The sequence below is a fragment of the Dipodomys merriami genome, unplaced genomic scaffold (genome assembly GCF_024711535.1).
Source record: "Dipodomys merriami isolate MVZ:Mamm:240054 unplaced genomic scaffold, mDipMer1.0.p SCAF_10, whole genome shotgun sequence".
In the NCBI taxonomy this organism is placed as follows: domain Eukaryota; kingdom Metazoa; phylum Chordata; class Mammalia; order Rodentia; family Heteromyidae; genus Dipodomys; species Dipodomys merriami.
The window spans coordinates 6,984,173-7,004,680 of record NW_027202271.1 but is presented as its reverse complement, the minus strand read 5'-3'; the positions used below and the strand labels follow the sequence as shown (position 1 = coordinate 7,004,680).

The 20,508-nt window shown below is 40.1% G+C and overlaps 1 protein-coding gene across 7 annotated transcripts in view; it reads right to left on the bottom strand.

Moving 5' to 3' along the window:
- Cntn1 (contactin 1) overlaps positions 1-20,508 on the bottom strand; it is a 297,750-nt gene that overhangs the window by 107,942 nt on the left and 169,300 nt on the right. For all 7 annotated transcript variants that reach the window (XM_070039080.1, XM_070039092.1, XM_070039094.1 and 4 more), the window contains 3 exons: positions 17,330-17,462; positions 13,254-13,426; positions 11,875-11,970 (listed from right to left, as the gene is read on the bottom strand). In XM_070039080.1, the coding sequence (XP_069895181.1) occupies positions 11,875-11,970; positions 13,254-13,426; positions 17,330-17,462 (402 nt within the window). The remainder of the gene's footprint in view (positions 1-11,874; positions 11,971-13,253; positions 13,427-17,329; positions 17,463-20,508) is intronic.

The following is a 20,508-nucleotide window of genomic DNA, read 5'->3' as shown; positions in this document are numbered from 1 at the left end:
CATGTTTAGAATGTAATCTGCACAACGTTTCCCATATTGTGAAAGTATTCGCTACACTGCTCTCCTACTCTTGCTCACTTTTGTTTTTTAATTTTTTTATTGTAAAGATACTATACAGAGGGTTACAGTTACATGAGTGAGGTAATGAGAACACTTCCTCTTGAACATTGTTACCCCCTCCATTGTTTTCCCCCTACCATCCCCTCCCTCCCTCCGTTCCCCAAGGTTCTTTTTTTTTTTGATTGTGATTAAGTGATTACTTAATTTCCGGAAATTCACAGTATTGTGGAATAATGATGCTCATTTAAAGTCACAAGTTCATTCTAACTTTCCTGGAGCAAATTGTCTATCACATTCTGTAATATATAACGGTGCTCACATGTTATATACCATATATGTGATCAGCAGCATGGGGATATTTGGTAGTGGTTCAACCAGATGAGTGGGAGTTCTTTGTTTCTTAAGTCCTGTTAGTTTTGTCATATCACCTAACATTTTGGATTTATCATCCACTTATCAGGGAGACCATGTACTGTTTGTCTCTTCGTTCTTGGCTTACCTCGCTCAACATGATTCCTTCTAGCTCCATCCATTTCCCTGCAAATGCCATTATTTTGTCATTTCTAATGGCTGCATAATATTCCATTGTGTATAGATACCACAATTTTTGGATCCATTCATCTGTGGTGGGGCATCTAGGTTGTTTCCATATCCTAGCTATTGCGAACAGTGCTGCAATAAACATGGAGGTGCACATGTCCTTGTATATTGGTTCCTGTTGCTCAGGGTAGATGCCTAGAAGTGGTATGACTGGGTCGTAAGGGAGGTCAATCTTTAGCTTTCTAAGGACCCTCCAGACTGCTTTCCAAAGTGGTTGTATAAGTGTACATTCCCACCAGCAGTGTAATAGCGTTCCTCGTTCTCCACATCCCCTCCAGCATTTGTCGTTGGCTGATTTGTGGATGTGGGACATTCTGACTGGGGTAAGGTGGTATCTCAGGGTTGTCTTTATTTGCATTTCCTTTACCACCAGGGATGATGAACATTTCCTCATGTGTTTCTTTGCCATTTTTATTTCTTCATTTGAGAAGTCCCTCTTTAGTTCCCTTGCCCATTTAGTAATTGGTTTGTTAGGTTTGGGAGGGATTAGTTTCTTGAGTTCCCTGTATATACAGGATGTTAACCCCTTGTCTGATATATTGCTGGTAAATATTTTTTCCCAATTAGTTGGTTGTCTTTCTAGCTTGGTTGCGATAGCTTTATCTGTGCAGAAGCTTTTTATTTTAAGGTAGTCCCATTTGTCGAGTCTCTCTCCAACTTGTTGTGACCCTGGGACTCTGTTCAGGAAGTTCCTTCCTGTGCCTATTAGTTCAAGTGTCTCTCCTACTCTGTCCTGCAGTAGTTTCAGAGATTCAGGTTTAATGTTAAGGTCTTTAATCCATTTTGAGTTGATGTTGGTGCATGGTGATAGGCTGGGGTCCACTTTTAGTTTTCTGCATGTGGCTGCCCAGTTTTCCCAGCACCAGCGGTTGAAGAGGCTGTGTTTCTTCCATTGTATGTCTTTGGCTCCTTTGTCGAATATCAGCTGGCTGTAGGCCTGTGGATTTATTTCTGGATCTTCTATTCTGTTCCATTGGTCTTCGGGTCTGTTTTTGTGCCAGTACCATGCTGTCTTTGTTATTATAGCTCTGTAGTAGAGTTTGAAGTTCGGCATGGATAGCCCTCCCATATTGTCTTTATCCCCTAGAATTGTTTTGGCTATTCTAGGTCTTTTGTTGTTCCATATGAATTTTTGGACTGTTTTCTGTATTTCAGTGATGTACGTCATTGGGATTTTAATAGGAATTGCGTTGAATTTGTATATTAGTTTTGGAAGTACTACCATCTTTACTATATTAAGTCGGCCTATCCAGGAGCATGGGAGGTCTTTCCATTTCCTAGTATCTTCTGCAATTTCTTTAACTTTTTATAGTTCTCATTAAATAGTTCTTTTACATCTTTGGTTAGGTTAATTCCTAAATATTTTATTTTTCGGGAGGTTATTGTGAATGGGGTTGCTCCCTTTATTTCCCTCTCCTGTACATTATCAGTGTATAGGAAGGCAACTGATTTTTGTGGGTTTATTTTGTATCCTGCTATTTTGCCGAAGTGATTTATGATTTCTAAGAGTTTGGGGATGGAGTTTTTGGGATCGTGGAGGTATAGTATCATGTCGTCTGCAAAAAGTTTAACTTCTTCTTTCCCTATGCGGATCCCTTTAATGTCTTTTTCTTGCCTCATTGCCCTGGCTAAGGGTTCTAGGACTATATTGAAGAGGAGTGGAGACAGTGGGCATCCTTGCCTTGTTCCTGATTTTAGGAGAATTGGTTGTAGCTTTTCCCCATTAAGTATAATATTGGCTATTGCTCTGTCATAAATGGCTTTTATTGTTTTTAGAAATGTTCCTTCTATTCCTATTTTCTCCAGAGCTTTTAGCATGAATGAATGTTGAATTTTGTCAAAGGCCTTTTCTGCATCTGTGGCGATAATCATGTGATTCTTGACCTTGGCTCTGTTGATATGTTGGATTACATTTATTAACTTACGTATGTTAAACCATCCCTGTGTCTCTGGGTTGCAGCCTACCTGGTCATAGTGAATTATTTTTTTTATGTGTTTCTGGATTCTGTTAGCTAGAATCTTGTTAAGGATCTTTGCATCTGTGTTCATCAAGGAGATTGGCCTGTAATTCTCCTTTTTGGTTGGGTCTTTGCCTGGTTTGGGGATGAGTGTGATATTGGCTTCGTAGAATGAGTTTGGGATAGCTCCCTCCTTCTCTGTTTCTCTGAAGAGCTTGAGGAGTATGGGTATTAGTTCTTGTTTAAAGGTCTTATAGAATTCTGTTGTGAATCCATCTGGTCCTGGGCTTTTTTTTGTTGGAAGACTTTTGATAGCTTCCTGTATCTCATTATAGGATATTGGCTTATTTAATTGGTTAACTTCTTCTTTGCTCAGTTTGGGCAACTTGTATTTCTCTAAAAATGCATCCATTTCTGCCCGATTTTCTTCCTTTAGAGAGTATAGCTTTTGAAAGTAGTCTGTTAGAATTGTTTGGATGTCTTGGGTACCTGTTGTGATGTTTCCCGTGGCATCCCTAATCCTATTAATATGGGTTTCCTCTCTTCTTTTTTTAATTAATCTAGCCAATGGGCCATCAATTTTGTTTATTTTTTCAAAGAACCAGCTTTTTGTTTGGTTTATTTTGGTTATGGTTTTCTGATTTTCTAATTGGTTAATCTCTGCTTTTAATTTGGTTATCTGGCTTCGTCTAGTAGCTTTAGGTCCCATTTTTTCTTGTTTTTCTAGCTGTTTTAATTGCAACATGAGATTATTTACTTGGTCTGTCTCCATTCTCTTGATGTGGGCACTGAGGGCAATAAATTTGCCCCTCAGGACTGCTTTTGCTGTGTCCCACAAGTTTCTTTGTGAGGTGTTTTCATTTTCATTGAGTTGTAGGAAATGCTTTATTTCTTCTCTGATCTCTTCTGTTGTCCAGGCATTGTTGAGGAGTGTGCTGTTCAATTTCCATGTATTAGAGAAATTTCTGCGGTATGCTTTGTTATTGAGAGCTAGCTTGATTCCACTGTGGTCAGATAGGATACAGGGGATCATGTCGATTCCTTTGTATTTGCTTAAGTTCCTTGCATGAACTATGATATGGTCTATTTTGGAGAAAGTTCCGTGAGCTGCTGAGAAGAATGTGTACTGTGTTGTTTTAGGGTGAAATACTCGGTAGATGTCAGTTAATTCCGCTTGAAGTATGGCCTCTCTTAATTCGGTAGCTTCTTTGCCAATCCTCTGGTTGGTAGACCTGTCCTTTGGTGAGAGTGGTGTGTTAAAGTCTCCTAGTATTATCGTATTGGGATCTATTTTATTCTGTAAGTTTGAGAGCATTTGTTTGACATATCTGGGTGCACCAATATTTGGGGCATATAAGTTGATGATGGTTATATCCTCCTCTTGGATTGTTCCCTTTATTGATATGTAGTGTCCGTCCTTGTCTTTCTGTACTGATTTTAATGAAAAGTTTATTTTGTCAGATATCAGGATAGCTACACCTACTTTCTTACTGGGGGCTTTTGATTGGTAGATCCTTTTCCACCCCTTTACTCTGAGTTTGTTTGTATGTTTGGCTGAGAGGTGGGTCTCCTGAAGGCAACAGATGGATGGGTCTTGTTTTCTGATCCAGTCCTCAGTTCGTTTTCTTTTAATTGGCGAATTCAACCCATTTATATTAAGAGAAAGTATAGAGAGATGCATTGTTGTCCCTGCCATTCCGTTTTCCTAAGTTTTTCTTCTTTCCTTTCCTCCTGTGCTTGCTCAGTTAGACTTTGAGTAAAGCCTGTTTGGGGCAGGCCCCAGTTCCTGGTTGCTTTCTTCAGGTTGTGTCCCCCCTCTTAGAATTCTTTGTAATGCTGGCTTAATGTTTATGTATTCATTTAGTTTTTCTTTGCTATTAAAAGTTTTCAGTTCTCCATCGAATGTGAATGCTAGCTTTGCCGGGTATATCATCTGGGTTGGCAGTTATTGGCTCTCAGGGCTCGTATGGTGCTTTCCCAGGCTTTTCTTGCATTCATTGTTTGTGTGGAGAGATCTGCACTGATTCTTATTTTTATCCCGTTGTAGTATAGCTCCTTCTTCATTTTTGCTGCATGCAGGATTGTTTCCTTATTATTCAGATCTATCATTTTTACTATAATGTGTCTAGAAGTGTTTCTCCTGGGGTCTTGCTTGTTGGGTGTTCGATAAGCTTTTGTGATGTAGTTAAGATGGTCATTTTTGAGGTGGGGAAAATTTTCATTGATTATATTGTTAAATAGGTGTTGCATTCCCTTGCTCTGGAATTCCTCACCTTCGTCCACTCCAATTATGCGAAGGTTAAATTTTTTAGCATTATCTGCTTGCTCTTGAATTTCCCTTTGGTTTAATTTGAGTGATTTTTCCATATCTGTCACTTTTTGGTCCAGTTGGTGTATTCTGTCTTCTGTATCTGACACTCTACCTTCCATTTCATTCACTCTGTTGACAGTGGCTTCTATAGTGGTTTGCATGGAGGAAATGGATCCCTTTATGGATTCAATGTTGGTTCTCAGAGTACTGATCTCACCTCTCAATGAGGTATGCATTACCTCTAATTTGGCGTTTATCTCACTTCTTACTGAGGTTTGTGCAGTTTCTATTTTTGCATGCATCTCTTGTTTGATACCCTGTATCTCTTTGGATAGTTCATCCTTGTGCTCTTTCAATTTCTGATCAATTTCTCACTTTATTTCTTGAGTCATTGCCTCCAGCAACCCTTGGATGTAGCTTTTGTCTTCCATTCCTGCTTTGCTCCCACTAGGGCTCTCCCCTGCGTGGCTGCTGGCTTTTGAGGTGAGCTTGTTGTCCTGGGTGGTGGTAAACCTTGTGATTTTTCTCTGTGATTTTCGCATGGAGGTTCAGGAGACTGCTCTTCAATTTTGTTTTGGTGTGTCTGTCTTTGCTTGGTTGCTGATTCTGTATTGGTAGAGAGAGTCTGTGCCTGATCTGGGTTCTGTTGGGAGCCTAGTTCCAGCTGCTATTCTGACTTACTTAGGATTCTCAGCTCTCTGCTGTAGATTGCTGGCAGTTCCCACCTTTGGAAGGGTTGAACAGCCTAGACTGCTTGTGTTTGCTCCTACGGGTGCTCTTGTGAAGAACAGATGCTCTGGATGCACTCTCCCAAATACTGGAGTCTGCTATGGGCTCCTGATGTGTTTTTGTTTGTTTGTTTTGGGCTGGTTGTGGGCTTGAACTCTAGGTTTGGGTGCTGTCCCTCAGCTTCTCAGCTCAAGGCTGGCACCCTACCATTTGAGCCACAGCACCACTTCTGACCCTTTTTGCTTTTGTGATGCTGAGGAATCAGATCCAGGGCCTCATACATCCACGACTATCATTCTATTGCTGAGCCGCCTTAACAGTCTGAGCTCCTGCTTACTATCAGGTGCTGGCAGCCTGTGTTGCCCAATTCCCAGTCTAGGGTATATGGGTGGAGTTTTGGTGGGGTTTGGGCTTCTCTTGTCCTGGGCCTCCAGGTCTTTTGTTGTCACAGGCATGCTTCCCAGGGAGTGTTGTTTCCTGGTTTTCTCCCCTCTGTTGAGGCGTATGCTCAGCTTTTTACTTCAGTTGGGAGGAGTTGGTTGTGTTGTTCAGGCGCCGGATCCCGGGGCCTGGTTCCGGCCCCAGCCTGGAGCACACTCGTTAGGCTTGTGCTGATGTGTATACCACCTAGGTTATGCAGCCTGGAGAGCACTCGTTAGGCCTGTGCTGATGTGTATACCACCTAGGTTATATAGCCTGGGTGACACAGTTCAAATTTCTTCTACTGTTGGTAGTCTTGACCCAGGGGCGCTGTTCCTGGCTTGGGCATTTAAGATCCCTTCCAGGGGCACTCTTGCTCTAGCCTGGCCAGCTGAGTGTGCTCCACGGGCTGGTGGAGCTCTCAAACAGTTCCCAGTTTTAGTGGGTCCTGTGGTCCGGGTGTTGGGGTAGGGAGTCTAGGTCAGGGTCTGGGGATTCCCTCCAGCTCTGGTCTCCCTTGAGGGATACACTTCCCCTGTGGGGTACTCACCCTGGAGCTGGTTGTTTCTGTGTGGTGTAGGTCGTCAGTTGTTGTTGCAATCCGGGCTGGGTTGGGCGGTGGTGGCTCTGTGTGATTCTTTTCTGTCTCTGCCTCTGTCGAAGCTGTCGGGTCAAAAGTGTCCACGCTCAGGCAGCTTCTTCGCGGTACCTCTGGGGCCCGAGCGGCCCCGCCGGGTCGTTGCGATCGCGATCAGGCAGGTGGTCTGTGGACAGGTCCCTTTGTCGCGCTGCTGGTGCCCAGCGGCTTTGGCGGGATGGAGCCTCTCTGCTCAGGTGGAGAGTGAGGGGTGGGGGTGGGATCCTCGTGGAGACTCCCGGCTGGTAGGTTTCTCTGTTCCTGGCGATCTGCTGTTCTGCAAACTGGTACCTGGTGATCTGAAAGCGGCCCCCCATGTCTCTGGGGCTCCCGCAGCCCCCGCCGGGCCGGCTGGCAGGCGGCTTGGCGCACTGCCGCGGGGCCAGTAAAGGTTGGGGGAGGGGTCTTCGCTTTTCTCTGTTCTGAAATTCTTCTTTTCCTCTCTTTCTTTTTTTGTTATTCTCCGCCTCTGGTTTTTCTCTGAGTGTTCGTCTTTTTGTTGTTGTCGGTCTCTTGGGGAGATTAAGCGTTGGAACTCGAACTCTCTTTTTGGTTGGAGAGAGCTGTGGCGTTTCCCTACTGCCCCGTCGCCATCTTGGTCCCCCCTCCTCTTGCTCACTTTTTAAATATCTCTATCTGTTGTTAAATGTTTTGTACTTTGACTATGGGGCCTATTTTTTAAATTACAGGGTTTGTACTCCTCTCATCTCTCTCTCTCTCTCTCTCTCTCTCTCTCTCTCTCTCTCTCTCTCTCTCTCTCTCTCTCTCTCCCTGTTCTCTTTCTCTGTGTGTTTTTGTATTTTCTGTCTTTGTCTCTTTCTCTCTCTGTTTCCATCTCTCTCTTTCTCTCTCTGTTTCCATCTCTTTCTTTCTGAAAATATGCTTATATTTTGTGAGACATAGTAAGTCACATTTTATGGGTATATTCACAGAAAATTAGTTGGAAATAATGCATCGGATTCTCATTTTCCATGATGTAGGTGTTTAAAAGCCTTAGACATTTGGTAGTTATTTATTGCAGTATATAAAATAAAATCTAAAAATGTTTACCTTTCCATGAAACATAACTCTTACATGCCATCAATTTAATAAACACATTTATTTATTTTTTTTAATTCTCTGATCCTTTCATTCCTCAAAATTTGTACTTACTCTGTGTTTGCATTAAGCAATCAATTTTATATGATATTATTATAAAACCCAATAAACATTTGTACTGAAATGTGTACTTGACTGTCCACAAATAAGTAGCAGCATTCAGATAAAAGTGTTTCTCTTAGGAAAACTCAAATCCAAAGGAACAATGTAATAAATTATAAAAGCTGAGGTTTTTTTTTCCTTCTGGATCTTTTATTCTGTGAGGGAGGTAACATTTCTACAGTTGTTAACCAAACATTTCAGCAAAGTAAGACTTTGTAAATAGTAATATTGGGTCCAAAATATACAGGATATTTGGTTTCATATTACTTAATTTAAAAAATAGTCCTATATATGATGATTAATAACCACTGAAATTGCATCTCTATTATTTTCAAATACACTTAAAATCACAAGTTCTATGAATAAGATGGTGGGGAAATTTTCATTCCCAAATTTCAAGTGAGGAAATTTATAGGGACGTATCTGAGTTTTACACAGACGAGTTCTCAGGTCACCGCCAGAGCAACAGGGTATAGCAACTGAAAATAGTTGCATATAAAGCATTTGTAGAGATTCAGAACCCAACTGTAGATTCAGTTGTTCCCCCAATCCAAAGAAATTCTGAGCTGTAAGGCACAAAACCTTAAACCAGGCTAGATGGCTCACATCTACAATCCTAGCTATTCTGAAGGCTGAGATGTGAAGATCACAGTTCAAACCCAAACCTGGTAAGAAAAGTCTATGAGACTCTTATCTCCAATTAACCATCCAGAAGCAGGGAAGTGAAGCTGTGACTCAGGTAGTAGAGCATCATTTTTGAGTGGAAAAAGCTAAGAGAGGGCACAAGATCCTGAGTTCAAGTCCCACTATCAACTAGTTTGGAGACCTAGCTAGCTAAGATTCTATTCTGTTATTAATGATGTTTATTGGATTCATTTAAAACAAACTCAATTTATGGGGTGCTGGTGGCTCATGACTATAATTCCAACCACTCAGGAGGCTGAGTAAGGCTCACGGTTCAAAGCCAGCCTGGTCAGGAAAGTTAATGGCACTCTTATCTCTAATTAAGTAGCAAAAATGTCAGAAGGAGAAGTATGGCTTAAGTGTCAGAGCACCAACCTTGAGTAAAAAAGCTAAGGGATAGCACTCAGGCTCTGAGTCTAAGCCTCAGTAAAACACAAAAAATAAAATTGAATAAAATGAAATACAATGAAACAAATTCAACCTTAGTTTTCAGTTCTTCCACAGAAGCATGTGTGTTTTTAAAAAGGTTGAAGAGATAATTGACTCTCATATCTTCATGGTAGGACGTTTCTCCCAACCTTGGTTTGACCAATGAAAATCTTCCCTCAGCATACCAGGAAAGATGCCACAGAGACAGAAACTTACACTTCCTTTAGAGAAATCTCAGAATCTGTTCCTTGAGAATCTTCTCCTGCCTTCTCTACACACTCTAACTTCCTATGTCATCAAAATCAATTTAGATCATGATAAATCACAAATTGATGTGCCTCTCCTAAGCTCTTCATACTCATACAGCTGTCAACCAAACATCCTTCTGGAAGTCCAGTAGAAATTTCACATTTCCCTTGCTCATACTTATCCTAATTCTCCTTCAACCATTATCTTTTCATGAGCGACACTGAAGATTAAAATAGTTTATTTATGGTTTCAACTGTTCTTCAAGCAAGCGCCTAGGCCCTCACAGTCTCTCACTTCAATAATGTGGGACTATTTTAACTTTCAAATGTGAGAAGCATATTGATCAAGTAACCATAGTTACAGAGAAAGTCATCAATATTTGATACAGTAACAACAATAATTATATACTCACATAATTTTCATACATATAGGAAATTTGGCATGCAACATATGTATGACTTTGCATGCAGTATGTGCATAATTTTACATGCAAGATATGAAATGTGGATATAATACATGTGAAATATGTGTGTGCATATGTGTATACACATACATTGGATGGATGTATTCCACATAAAATTATAGGTCAGTTGTTTCATTCTCTATGGGGATATCTAAAGGCCAATTTATTACATAAAGAGCATAAAAACTTGTGGGGGGTGAGGAGGAGGGAAAGTAGGAGAAAAATGAGGGAAAGGGTAACACATTTGACAAGAAATGTACTTATTACTTTACTTATGTAACTGTAGCCCCACTGTATATCAACTTGACAATAAAAAAATAAAAAAAACTGTAAAAACATGTTTTTTTTGCTTTTGAAATGCATTATTTATGTTAGCCCAAAGCAAAATGTGATAAATAAGGCAAGTGAAAGTAAGTATAGGAAGTACTCATTTTTAATTTAACACATTAGTGGTTTTATTTTAGCTAGGTAATTTAGAAGAAATAACTACTCAAAGTTGAGTTTCATACTAAATGTTATTCAATTTTTGTCCCTTTTTCTTTTTTCTTTCTCTTTGTTTCCTAGAAACACGGAGGATAGAACCCCAGACCTTCTGTGTGCTAGACAAATGTTTTACCACCATACTCCATTCCTAGATCAGGTTTGTCCCCCCCTCCCTCCCTCCACTTTTCCTGCCTTACCCACCCTTCCTCCCTTCCTCCCTTCCTCCCTTCCTTCCTTCCTTCCTTCCTTCCTCTCTCTCTCTCTCTCTCTCTCTCTCTCTCTCTCTCTCTCTCTCTCTCTCTCTCTCTCTCTCTCTCTCTCTCTCTTTCTTTCTTTCTTTCTTTCTGGTCCGGTCGTGGGGCCTGAACTCTGGGCCTGGGCACTGTCCCTCAGCTCTTCAGCTCAAGGCTAGTGCTCTACCACCTGAGCCACAGTGCCACTTCCAGATTTTTTCTTTTTGCTTATGTGGTGCTGAGGAATTGAACCCAGGGCCTCATGCATGCAAGGCAAGTGCTCTACCACTGAGCCACTTTCCCAGCCACTCTTTCCTTCCTTCCTTCCTTCCTTCTTTCTCTTTCTTTCTTTCTTTCTTTCTTTCTTTCTTTCTTTCTTTCTTTCTTTCTTTCTTTCTTTCTTTCTTTCTTTCTTTCTTTCTTTCTTTCTTTCTTTCTTTCTTTCCTCTCACTGGTACTGGGGCTTGAATTCAGGGCTTTGTGTTCTCACTTGTTTGTTGTGGTGGTTGTTGTTTCCATGAGAGGCTAGTGCTCTATCATTGAGCCGCAGCTCATTTCCAGCTTCTGGCAGTTAATTGGCAATAAGAGTCTCACAGAATTTCCTTCCTGGGCTAGCTTTGAATTATGATTTTTCAGACCTCAGCTTCCTGAGTAGCTAGGATTATAGGCATGAGCTACCAGCACTGGGTGCCTCTTTTCTAAAGTGAATACTTGCCCTTGAAGATTAGTGCTCCTAAAGAGACTAATAACTGCCAGGCACTGTGGCTCATGCTTGTAATCCTAGCTACTCAGGAGGCTGAAATCTGAGGGTCATGGTTAAAGCCAGGCCACGCAGGAAAGTCCATGAGACTCATCTCCAATTAACCACATGAAAACTGGACATGGCGCTGTGGCTCAAGCCTTGAGCTGAAGAGCTTAGGGACAGTGCCCAGGCCCAGAGTTCAAGCCCCACAACTGACAAAAAAAAGAAAGACTAATAACTTACGTCTTTTTTTTATCTGATATTTAGCTACAATTCATAGTCTATTTGTAGATGTCAACTTGTTAAGGAAATGATTCTTTGATGCTGTTCTATTTCAGAAAAATCTATCATAATTTCTAGAAAAATCTATTATAATTTCTCCATTTAAGAGTAATTTTAATAAGGACATAAGTGAACATATATATTATACATTGAAATAAATGATTAGAGGTCCTTCGCGTAGAGTCAAGAAATGAGCCAGAAAGGAAGTGTCTATAAACCAGTAATCAGTGAAACCTTTCAAAGTTATGCAAATATTGAGGCTTATTGAATGAATTATAAGCCATGATGATTAGGATAATTAGGTCATTAATAATGTATCATTATTACAAGGAAAAATGGCAATGTGCCCTTTTCATTTCCTAGATGCTTAAAGTCACAGAGAAATGAAGTTTACCTGGAAAATGGTAGGGAGGATCACAGAGGAGAACCATTCCCTTCCCTTCTTTCACTTTGACCTCAGGACGCTCTTCAGGCGGGAAAGGATCAAGATCTGGTAACAAAAGAAAAAGACCAAAACAGAGAATGCTATGGAGAGAACACTAGTCATAGAAAGAGCACTAGTCATTGAGATTTTAGCCTTTCAGGAACAGCCTCACTTCTGGGATGGAATACTTTGAAATAGGTGTGGGGAAGTCCATGGAAATGAACTTGTTTTTAGAGTCTAGGAACTGGATTGGAGTTCTGTCATGAGCTTCAAGCCTACAGCCATCAGAACAGCCCATACATGAATGAGGCCACCAGGCACTGGCTGCTCATGACTGTTATCCTAACTACTCAGGAGGCTGAGATATGAGGATCAAGGTTCAAAGCTACCCTGGGCAGAAAAAGTCCATGAGACATTTGTCTGCAATTAACCACCAAGAAGTTGGAAGTGGAGGGTTGGCTCAAGCACCAGCCTGGGATAAAAAGCTAAGGGAGAGTGCTCAGTCCTTGAGTTGAAGTCCCACTAAAGGCAAATACACCACAAAAAGAAAAAAAATACCTAGAGAAATGGGCTAATTTTGAGCTTTCTAGTTCTGGTCCTGAGGAAGAAGAACTCAGATTCTGGAAAGGAATACAGGAAAAAGCAGAATCCTATTTGGAAATCATGAAAGTTATTAGTTCTGTGCCCCAGTACTGGCACAAAAGAAACCAAACTTTGACATGCAGAAGACTTGTCTCACCAAAAACAACCTACTCCCTCTGGAGAAAGTAGTAGTAGCAGAGCTCCTTTTGCTCAAGGCTCTTGAACCACAGTATCACTTCCAGTTTTCTCTGTGACTAATTAGAGATAAGAGTCTCATGGACTTTCTTGCCCAGGCTGGTTTCAAACCATGATGCTCAGATCTCAGCCTCCTGAGTAACTAGTTATAAACTACTGGTGCCTAGCTATTTTTTAAGTAATATTTTTTTGTGTTTGTATGCCAGTACTGAGGTCTGAACTTAGGGCCTGTGCCCTCCTATGGTTTTTCCACTCCAGTCTGGCACTCTACCACTGGAGCCATAGCTCCACTTCTGCTTTTTTTGCTAGTTAGATGGAGATATGGGTCTCATAGACTTTTATGCCCAGCCTGGCTTGGAACCACAATTTTCTCAGATCTCAGCCTCCCAAGTAGCTAGGATTAGAAGTGTGTGTCTCAGAGGGATTTTGGAATAGAAGGAAAAAGCCCCAAGAATTGATTGCCCAAGATTGAACCCTCCAGACAATTCATACTTTTAACCCATAATTAAAAGACATCTAATTTTCACTTCGTCTAAACAAACCTACCCTTTCATAGAAGTTACTTAACTTACACCCAAAGCTCAGTGTTGCTTCTGTGCTCCGCACCATCCCATAGTTATTTGAGGCCAAGCAATAATATATGCCAGCGTCTTTCTGTTTATCAGGGTTGTTGATGACGAGGTTCCCACCCACCATGCTGTACCGGTCACTTGTCAGATCCACATCCCCATTATTCATTCTCCACCTAGAAGGAAAAAAAAAACAGTACAAAAAAAAATCACAAGGCCTGGAAACTTGACTAGACCAAAACTGAGTAATTACTAGAGTCTTCCTGAGTAATCTGGATATAGCCCCACATAAAATAAAATGGTTGCCAGGCACTGGAGACTTACACCTGTAATGCTAGCTACTCAGGAGGCTGAGGCCTGAGGATCAAGGTTTGAAGCCAGCCTGGGCAGGAAAGTCTGTGAGAGAAGAAAAAAAGCTGAAAGTAGAGATGTGGCTCAAATAGTAGAGTATCAGCCTTGAGCAATAAAGCTAAGGGACAGTGTCCCATTGCTGAGTTCAAACCTCAGGACTACCATAAAATACAAAAAACCACAATAACTAAAATTAAAAATGGTTAAGTAAATAATAAAGGTTGATATTCCTTCACAACTTAACAATTCTCAAAATAAAAGCTCATGATTTATAATTTACCTAAATGTTAAACTGCATGATGTATTTACTCTTTTTAAATAGAAACATCCTAAATAAATGTTTTGTTGACTTTTATTACAAGAATTGACTCCCCCCACCCTCTTTTGTGATGCCAAAACTGGGTCTTGAACTTAGATCCTGGGCACTGTCTCTTAGCAATTTTGGTCAAGGCTGGCACTCTACCATTTGAGACACAGCTCCACTTCTGGCTTTTTGGTGATTAATTGGAGATAAGAGTCTCATGGACTTTCCTGCCTGGCTTCAAATCAGGATCCTCAGATCTCAACTTACTGAGCAGCTAGGATTACAGGGTGAGCCATCAGTTTATGAATTGAAATTTATGAGATGGTCTTATACACACATATATATGCTATGTAGAATATTAAAACCATATCTCAAACAGAAGTAAAATATAAACTCTCAATATCTGACTAAATAGGAAAGTTTTCAATAAAACTAATTGAAATCAGGCTTAAGCTCAGTGAGTGTCATATTTTGGCCACTAGAAGGCGCTCACATAGTTTGAAAAATGACAAAACTGGGTTGGGTTTTTTTTTTTTTTATTCCAAGGCACAAACTAGTAAAATCTGATTTTCCTTAGCCTAGAAGAGCAAGTGCTGACTGCTGCCTTTTCATATTACTTAGAAATTACTCTAGGCAAAGGGATTTTCCCCCACTATATAATCTAACAATGTTCGTGAGATGCAATATAGGTAATCATACCAGTAATTGATATGGATTAAATTATGAATAAATTGATTGGAATCCAGATCTGATCTTCTCTAAGAGCGATAAGAAGACCTGTAGAAAAAAGTTTTACCAATGCCTATGGGTCACACCTGTAATCCTAGCTACTCAGGAGGTGAGATCAGAAGATTGAAGTTTGAAGCCAGCTAAACTGACAAATCTAATATTCACTTCAATTAACCAGCAAAAAACAGGAAATAAAGCTGTCGCTCCATAGAAAGAGCTTGAGGCCCTGAGTTCAAGCCCACGTACCATCACACACACACACACACACACACACACACAAGCATGCTAGCTTTGACCAGAAAATACTTTTCAGTTAAGTTGAAAACTTGCAAGATTTTTAAAAAATCATCCTGATTTGCTTCACATTAACATACAGAGCTGGGGGTGGGACTGGATGTTCAACTTTGTTATGAGTGTATCCTGCATTTGATAGTAATAAGACAAAGGGAGGGAGGGAGGGTGGAAGGGAGGGGAGGGGAGGATTGGGAGGGAAGGTAAAAAGGGAGAGGAGAAAGGGGAGAGAAGGAAGGGAAGGAGGAAGGGAGAAAGGAAGGGGAGGGGAGAAGAGGAGAGGGGAAGAGAAGAGAGGGGAGGAGAGGAAGAGAGGCAGAGAGGGAAAAAAGGAAGGAAAGAAAGAAGGGAGGGGGAGATGGAGGAAGAGATGAGGGGAAGAGGGAAGGGGGCCTGGGGAACTCCATGCAGGTGTTTTCTTCTTACTGTCTCTGCCAGGTGGGGAAGAAATAGCAAGGGGCATAGCCTTTCCAAACTGTGTTTCTAGAACATTCACTGAAACTATCCTGTTCTAGTTGGTGGTTGATGGTTACTGAAACAGCTTATGAGATTCTATCAATCTACTTATATAGATAAATACCCAAAAGAGAATATGGTCCCCTGGAAGTTATAAAAATCTGACTCTCAATCCTAGATGTCTCTATGAGTTATTCCAACACACCAATTTACTTACTCAGAATTCAGCTTTTTCTCCTGTGAAATTGTCTTAGGTTAGATCTCTTTTCTCCATAACTCTACTGGTGATGCTAGTCCAAGACTAAGGCTGTGCATGGGTTGGTTTTGAACACCTTGAGGGTAGAAATTAGTCTAGGCCATTGAATACTTTTAGAACTAATGTATTATTTATAATTTATATTGCACTTCCATGCATGAAATTGAAACAATAAAAATAATTTCAAAGTGATGGCGATTTTGTACCTAAGTGCATGTTTTAAGACTTAAAAACATTATAGCCAGAGGCAAGAGAAAATGAATACAATTAAAATTAAATGGAGGTAGGAGGAAATTCTCTGATAATAACTTTGTTTTTATTACCATAGCATGCTATTTTTCTACACAGGAAAAAAAGTCTACTATTAAAATCAACCTTATTGAGTGACAACCTTTAATTAAGTCAGGTGACACTAAGCCACTACAGCCCCCATTTCCCTGTCAATCACTTGCTTTGTCTTCATGAAACCATTTCACAAATGAAATTCAAAGCCATTGGCATTTTTGACTCTTTCTCTGTATCAAAATAGACACTTAATATACAAATCATCTGAAGCAGAAAATTCCATTGTGTGTGTGTATGTGTGTGTGTGTGTGTGTGTGTGCGCGCGCGCGCGTGTGCACACACGCACGCATGTGCGTGCACATGCTCTGGTACTGGGGCTTGAACTCAGGGACTGGGAAATGTCCCTTAGCCTTTTCACTCAAGGCTGACACTCTACTCCCTGAGTTGGTTAATTAGACATTTCTGCCCAGGCTGTATTTGAACCACGATCCTCAGATCTCAGCCTTCTAAGTAGGTAGGATTAGAGGGTGTGAGTCACGGTTGCCTGGCTCCAATGTTACTTTTTATACGGTTATTTTTGATAGATAGCATAAATACAGAACTCAGAAAAAAGAGAAAGGTATTTCTATAGATATATACATATTTCTATAGATATATTTCAATAGATGGAGACATTTAAGAAATGTAAATATAAATAGATTTGTGATTTTATTGAAAAAGGCAATACTTTCTAAAATTATCTCTACTAGTTTTTGACATGTAGTTAATACAGAAATGTTACCCATCATTTGTGGTGTGATTCAGACCTTACCTACAAAAACATTTCAGCTTCACACGTGTGTGTGTGTGTGTGTGTGTGTGTGTGTGTGTGTGTGTTTAGGTCATGAACTTTTTTCATATAGCTTTTGCGTGTTTAAAAGCATTATCTTCATTAGATAATTTTGGCATGGATAATGTCCAATGTCATCTCTGCATGAAATAGAAAGTGAATTATGTTCATATATTTAAGTAAAGCTACTGCAAGGAACTTGTAGTATATGCCTACAATCCTAGTTACTCAGGTGGAAAGATCTGTGGATCATGGTGCAAAGCCAGGAAAAGAAGCCTCCAGGAAAATCCGTGAGTCTCATCTCCAATTAACCATCAAAAAAGCTGGAAGTGTCACTGTGGCTCAACTGGTAGAGTGGTAGCCTTGAGCAAAACAGCTCAGGGACTGTGTCCAGGCTCAGAGGTCAAGCTCCAGTACCAGTACACAAAAAAAGAAACAGGAGTTGAATATCAGATAATGTCTGTTCACAGCATGTATGTCACTATGTGAATGTCTCTATACCATGGTTTCTTTATAGGGGCTGAGTGGTAGTTTTCCATCCAACTCTCCCTTCCCAAAAGAAGAGCAAGGCACATTACTTGTAAACTGGAAAAGGGCTGGCCCTTGCCCTGCAGTTGAGTGAGACTTTTCCTTCCAGAGATTCTTCTGGATAAATGGTATTGATTGGTTGCTCTTCAAAGATCGGGCCAAATCCCTTGTCTTCCTCAGAAACTGCAAGACAAAATAAAATTCTTTTACATAATGCCATTTTGATCAGGCAAAGAACATTTAGAAACATCAAAAAGTTATTTTTTAAAAAGTCAGAAACACAGAATCTCTCCATTTTAATCTGAAACAAAGACATTGCCTTCATCACAATTTGCTCCCTCTTCCCTCATCAATTCCTTGGGTTGGCCAAGATGTATACACAGCTTCTCAATCAAAGCATGCTTTCATGGCTCTGGGCCTTTGCCTCCTGATGATGGCTTTTGATCTTTTCTAACTTCAGCCTTGGAGCTGAGAGCCATGCTGCCCTTAATCATTTAATCAAGCTTGCCTCAAAGTGCCATTTATCAATACTCCACCTCTTATAAAATGGAGATATTCAAATCTATGTCATAAAGTTATGGGTAGAATTATTTTGAGACAATGCATGGAAGACAGATGTGCGTCTGACTTTGAGTTAGTAATCAATACATGCTGATTTTTCAGGAATTCTCATGAATTTACTGATCTTTTCCAAGTTTATTTTGCTTGATTTTGGTAGTACTAGGGATGGAACCCAGTGCCTCACGCCTGTAATGCAGGTGCTCCACTACTTAAGCCACTAGCTCCAATTAATCATATACATATATTTTTCATTCAAGGCTGGTACTCTACCTCTTGAGCCACAGACCAACTTCTGGCATTGAATTTAACTTCTGGCTAGTTAATTGGAGATAAAAGTCTCATGGACTTTCCTGCTTGGCCTGGCTTCAAACCATGATCCTTAGATCTCAGCTTGCCAGGTAGCTAGGATTACAGGCGTGAGCCATTGAAGCTCGGATGTCTGATAATGATTTTGAGTCTTAACCTTGACTGTCTCAAGTTGCATATTGCTCTTGAGGCTGAGAAAACCAGAAATGTATATAATGTTTTCTGCTTCACTTGTAATAATGTTACTGATGATCCTGCTGTTTTGCTGGCCTTTGAGGGTGTAAGAGCACACCAGGAGGAGGGAAAGAGAAATGAACCCAAGTCCCATATGACAAGGACTTTGATTTTATACATTAGGACTTAAGTTTCTAATCACTAAAAGAAATGACCTTGCTGTGAGCTGCAGTAAAACTCATGGACTATTTTTCTTCCCAGTTGGACAACTTCATAAGCATTTCCTCAAGTTTCTCTCAGATAGCTTTTCTGACAAACAATTTAGTAACACCTGCCAATGGAGAATTGTGCTGTTCCCCCCCGTGCATATAAAAATGCCCAGAAAGTAAAGCAGAGAAACAGATTCTTGACAGGCATAAATAGATTCCCTTCTTATAGGCAAAATGAATTCTACTCGTATTTTTATTATTCTATATTATTTCTATTCTGTATTTTTATCTCTGTTCATTCATGAACTAATAGAAATCTTTACTCCTATAATTCTTTTTCTTGTAGTTCATCAAGAATAGAATAGAATAATAGAATAGAACAGAATAGAATAGCCAAGAAGAATAGAGTTCTACCCCTTGGTGAAGAAATAGTTTTGGTATACTCATTTACATAGCCAAATTTAAAAAAAAATGAAGACATTAGCATTGAGAAAACCAAAAAGTATTGTGTATGGGGATTTAAAGCTCATAAATACATTTTAACCTCATGATATTTATGTTATAACCATGATGATGATGATGATGTAGTTATTTATCATCAACTTTAGGAAAAACATGAGTGCATGAGCCAGTTATTCATCCAGGACAACAGAAAGTCAGTCCTGCCCTGGACTGGCCCATTTGTTTTTACTCTGTACAGTGAAAAACATATCAGATGTTCACCTTGAGAGCTACAGTGGCTAGTATTTTCAGTTCCTGACTTGAGTCTAGCTTTGGATATAACAATGAGGTTTTAGACACAATGCTAGAAATACAACGCAGGAAAGAAGAAAAATAGGTGATTTGGAGTTTGTTAAAATACAAAGTGTTTTGCTTGGCAAAAGACACTGTGATGACAATCTCTGGTCTTCTGCCTTGAGGGTTTTCATTTGAACTTTCTCCACCTTACATCTCATAGCAACCAATTGGTAGAATGAACTAACTAAAGATCAGGCCCACTAATAATGGAGAAGTGAGTATTGATTACATATGATGTCATAAAACTTGAACTCACCTCCCAGGTGTGGGATTGCCTTAGTTAACCTGATTGTGTTTTTCAGATAAAAATACTAAAAATAGAGCTACCATGTGATCCAGTGATACCACTCTTGGGTGTTTATTTGAAAGATTACATGACAAGATACAGCCGAGTCACCTGTATGCCCATGTTCATTACATCATGGTTTATAATAGCCATGTTATGGAAACAGCATGTGTTCTCTATAATGGATAAACAAATTGTTGTGTGTAGATATATGTGCATACACATACTATATATGTAATATATAATATAATATATAATGTAATATAAACACAATGGAATTTTATGTAGCTCTCAGGAAGAATGAAATTATGTCATTTGCAGGGAAATGGAATAATGTGGAAACTATCATACTGAACAAAGTAAGCCCAGAAAGACAAAGCATATGTGTTTTTTTTTTTTTCATATGTACATCTTAGGCCTAAAATAGGGGTTGGAGGCATGGTTCAGCTGGTTGAACACTAGCCAATGAGCAAAAGCATCAGGTACTGAGTTTGTGTCTGGTCTCAGACAATAAAAAAAAAGAAGACTGAAAATATAATCTCCCATATAAACACAACAGAAGCATGCCATATAAACACAACAGAAGCGTGTGCTATGTACAGGATTCCATTGACTTCAGTATAGTATATGCAGGCTGGATCTCCATGGAGTAAACCTTTTGAACAATTTGGCAGCTTCACAAAATAAGTATCAGGAAACTGATATGAGATTGTAAGGGAGAGGGAGCGGTGAGAAGGGGGGATGAATGAAGAAGAGAACTGAGGATAAATACCCCCAGAATACTCAGTGTCTGTATGTGATCAAGGAAATAGGAAATGTGAAATGAGTCTGGGAGGGGGGTGAGGAACTGACAGGATGGGGGAGAAGGATGGAAGGGACGACTCTGATCAAGAAG